The 3,570-nt window shown below is 40.2% G+C and overlaps 1 protein-coding gene across 1 annotated transcript; it reads right to left on the bottom strand.

Annotated features, from left to right (window-relative positions):
• Nucleotides 1-426: 426 nt before the first annotated feature.
• On the bottom strand, nt 427-882 carry LOC124661641 (16.9 kDa class I heat shock protein 1-like). The gene has a single exon (XM_047199513.1). It carries the CDS (start codon nt 880-882, stop codon nt 427-429), a length of 456 nt encoding a protein of 151 aa, XP_047055469.1.
• Nucleotides 883-3,570: the final 2,688 nt, after the last annotated feature.

Below are 3,570 nucleotides of genomic sequence, written 5' to 3' on the forward strand. Positions count from 1 at the left end.
GTGTCTGACAGTACTAGTATACAAGTACAGATGTACTGTAATTTATACCGACCCAATAACTAATTTTGGATTTATGATCTTGCTCTTTCAACAAACTGTTCATTGTTTTCTGCTACTACTGTAGTTTTGAATCTATCCAAGATCAAACGACTGTCTGTTTTTGTTTATTTATTTGATTTAGAAGAGGAATCAACTGTTTGGGACAACAGGGAGCGCAATTTTCCAAACAATAAGACGCTCGTGCAGAAGATCAGATTTTGCAAATAATTATTCACCAAACCCAAGTCCAAACTGGAACACGGTTACACAGACTCCACAGAACACCACGTCAAAAAAAAAAAGGAATCCACACAAAACACTGACAAAACTGTTGCATATCAAGGCTGTACTCGCGCACACTTTAGCTGTTCCCAATCGGCACGCACTTTAGCCGGAGATCTCGATGGCCTTCACCTCGGGCGTCTTGGCCTCAACCTTAGGCACGGTGATAGTGAGCACGCCGTTCTCCAGCCCAGCCTTCACCTGCTCCACCTTGGCGTTCTCCGGCAGGCGGAAGCGCCTGACGAACTTGCCGCTGCTGCGCTCGACGCGGTGCCACTTGTCGTTCTTGTCCTCCTTCTCCCTGCTGCGCTCGCCGCTGACGACGAGCACGTTGCCATCCTCCACCTCCACCTTGACCTCCTCCTTCTTCACGCCGGGGAGATCCGCCTTGAAGACATGGGCTTCGGGGGTCTCCTTCCAGTTCACGCGGGCGTTGGCAAACGCGGCCGTCTCGTTGTTGCCGGAAGCTGCCGGTACGATGGAGCGGAAGACCTCGAAGGGGTCAGCCCAGAGGTCCAAGGGGAAGGGGTCGAATACGTTGCTCCTCGTCACGATCGACATTGTCGATTGCTTGGCGCTACTTCTGTTCCTGAGCGGGGAAAGTGCTTGCAAGTGTCAAATCTGAATCGAATGCTATCTGAATTCAGTCTCTTCTAGGTTGATTTCAGCTGAAGTGCGAGGCAGTCTATTTATATCTACGTCCACGAGCTTGGACCATGCGCTCCTGATGCATCTGGACTGTTCTGGGTCTCCATGTTTTCTCCAGAAATGGTCATTCTAGACTAGCCCAGGATTCTCATGAGTGCTGGTTTTCTGCATGCAAGCAAAATTAAAGGCCCACCCACCGACACCACTATAGAGAGTTCTCTAGAACATAGTAGGGCATTTTATGGGTGAAGAAGCGGAAGGAAAGAGATTTAGCTGATCTCAAGCGCCTTGAGAGAACTCTGGATACTTCGCCACCAATCGTCTCGTATGAAGCCAGTATTAGAGAAATCATATCATGGGCTTCCTCTATTCAATAATAAATGTATGTGGCTTCGGTACAAAGTTGATAGAGAGTAAATTTTATTTGTCGGTTTTTCAGAAATTCAAAAAATTCAAGTGATCTAATGATTAACAAATATATGACAACCCACCTTGTTTTCTAATATGAGGAAACAAACAACCATAATTATGCATGACTTATTATTACATAAAAGAACGATCTCCAACATAGTTTAGCCACCCTGGTCCAGGCTTATTTAACAAGTTTGGAATTAATGAACTTGAAAAGTCATGTCAATTTGGTTAACCAATACTCTGTTTAGCATATCTCAGTTCACATTTCAGGAAGTTTGCAATAAATGTCATGATCAACATAGGCAAGGACATCAGGATTTCCACATGGATAGCAATGTCAATGTCTTGTTATATGTCTGAGTAATCATCAAATAAGCATATTGTAAATAATTAAGTTTGAAGTTTGATAGTCACGATGTTTTATATAACTAGTTAGCAATAAAATTATTGCAGCACACAAACATGAAAAATAACCAAACAATGAGATGTTGCGTAAATGATAGATAATTTGAATTCTGGCAGACACATGGTGGTGGGCATCACTTATGTTGAATTTGTTCTGTGATGTAGTTCTAAACTATTTTCATTTGTAGAATTGGAATCTAATTTTATCAAAATTAGGATTAAGAAACCCAATTTTCTGTTCTTCAGCGAACCAACTAACTAGTCGCTTGACCATCAGCTCACTCACGCACCTGATTTTCTAAACAATGGCGGGATATGTACATGTATATAATAGTATAGGAGATAGAGTTACCCTAAAAGATTGCGGTCACGGCGCACGAAACAGATTCATGGACACGACCAAAAAAAGTTTCAAATGACCTTTTTGGCCAAAGAGGGGTCTTGCGTGTAACATCCATGAATAATACCCAACTTGTATTTGGTTTTTTTTTTCATCATCATGACATCAACAAACTCCATTTTTTGTAAACCCTAAAAGTATTTTCATGCTTATAACATAAATTTTATTCAAATATATGGTTTTATAGCTATTAAATCCCCCTCCTTTCATATTTGAATTAATACTAAATCAATTAATATTTTGTAAAACTTCTTAAATTGTTTGAAATTAAAAAATCTAGTTCTATGATGTTTTTACCTTCTTATTGCCTCTTATGCTAGTTTCAATGTATTTGTACTCTTGTTCAAAAAAATGTATTTGTACTTATATGATCCATGCATAAGTATACAGTTTGTGGATCCCTATTTCCTTTCTGTTAGTTCAAGGTTGTAAGGGTACACTGCTCCTAAGTGTGTTTTTGGTAATTAATGACAATCCTCTATGGACTAATATCTTCATTGTCTTTATATGAAGGAATATTCCATATGTATTTTTTGAATTCCATATGTTGGATTCAAGTGTGGATGTCATGAATATAATGTTATACCGTTGGTATTGGCATAAAGATCATCGATTTGAAGAGAAGAATATGATATGATCGAGAAGACGAAATGAAGATGGAGTTCTTGTGTGGAACTCAAGTTAGCCATGCTCTAGCTTTGTGTTAAGCAATGAATGATCAAGATATTATGCTAGAACATGAAGAGATATAAGGATGACCAAGACGAAGAGTGAAGATTGAATTCAAATTGATCAACAAATGAAGCATAAAGAGTGTACCACTTTTGATCATGTGATCTTGTGGTATGGTAAGCCTTGTCAATTATTCCTCATGAGATAACCCACTACATATGTGCATTTGTGTTGTCTATGTGGGTTAGGTATCTTGTCATGGGCATACATCAAGAAGTATGATCTCATATAGCCCATGTGAGAATGGCATCAAGTATGAATGTCATCAAGGTTGAGAAGGGAAAGTTCAAGATGTGTATATCAAGAAGATCAGGCTTGAAACTTTCCGTCCGCTTGGTTATAATGGACTTGTGAAGTTGTGCCTCAATGTAGCTTTCCCATAGTGGTGTATGGGGGGAAGTAATCACGAGTCTTCACGAAGCAACAATGGTCAAGTGGGCATTCCGGCTTTAATGAAGCATGAAGCATCATCATCAAGATCAAGCGGGATGCGCAAGACAAAGGTATGGCCTTGCTAGGTTTTACTTTTACCGGTCTCAAGGTGGTTGTTGAGAGACCGAGTTATAGGATAGATAGCCGCACTATCAAGAGGGGCTTTCGGTTGAGTAACTTGATCGCATCATCTTAAGGAGCTCAATCTCGTGCATTCT

The sequence above is a fragment of the Lolium rigidum genome, chromosome 6 (genome assembly GCF_022539505.1).
Source record: "Lolium rigidum isolate FL_2022 chromosome 6, APGP_CSIRO_Lrig_0.1, whole genome shotgun sequence".
Classification (NCBI taxonomy): Eukaryota; Viridiplantae; Streptophyta; class Magnoliopsida; order Poales; family Poaceae; genus Lolium; species Lolium rigidum.

Excerpts from the sequence above, each read along its gene's own strand:
- LOC124661641 (XM_047199513.1), bottom strand. The coding sequence starts at position 882 with ATGTCGATCGTGACGAGGAGCAACGTATTCGACCCCTTCCCCTTGGAC.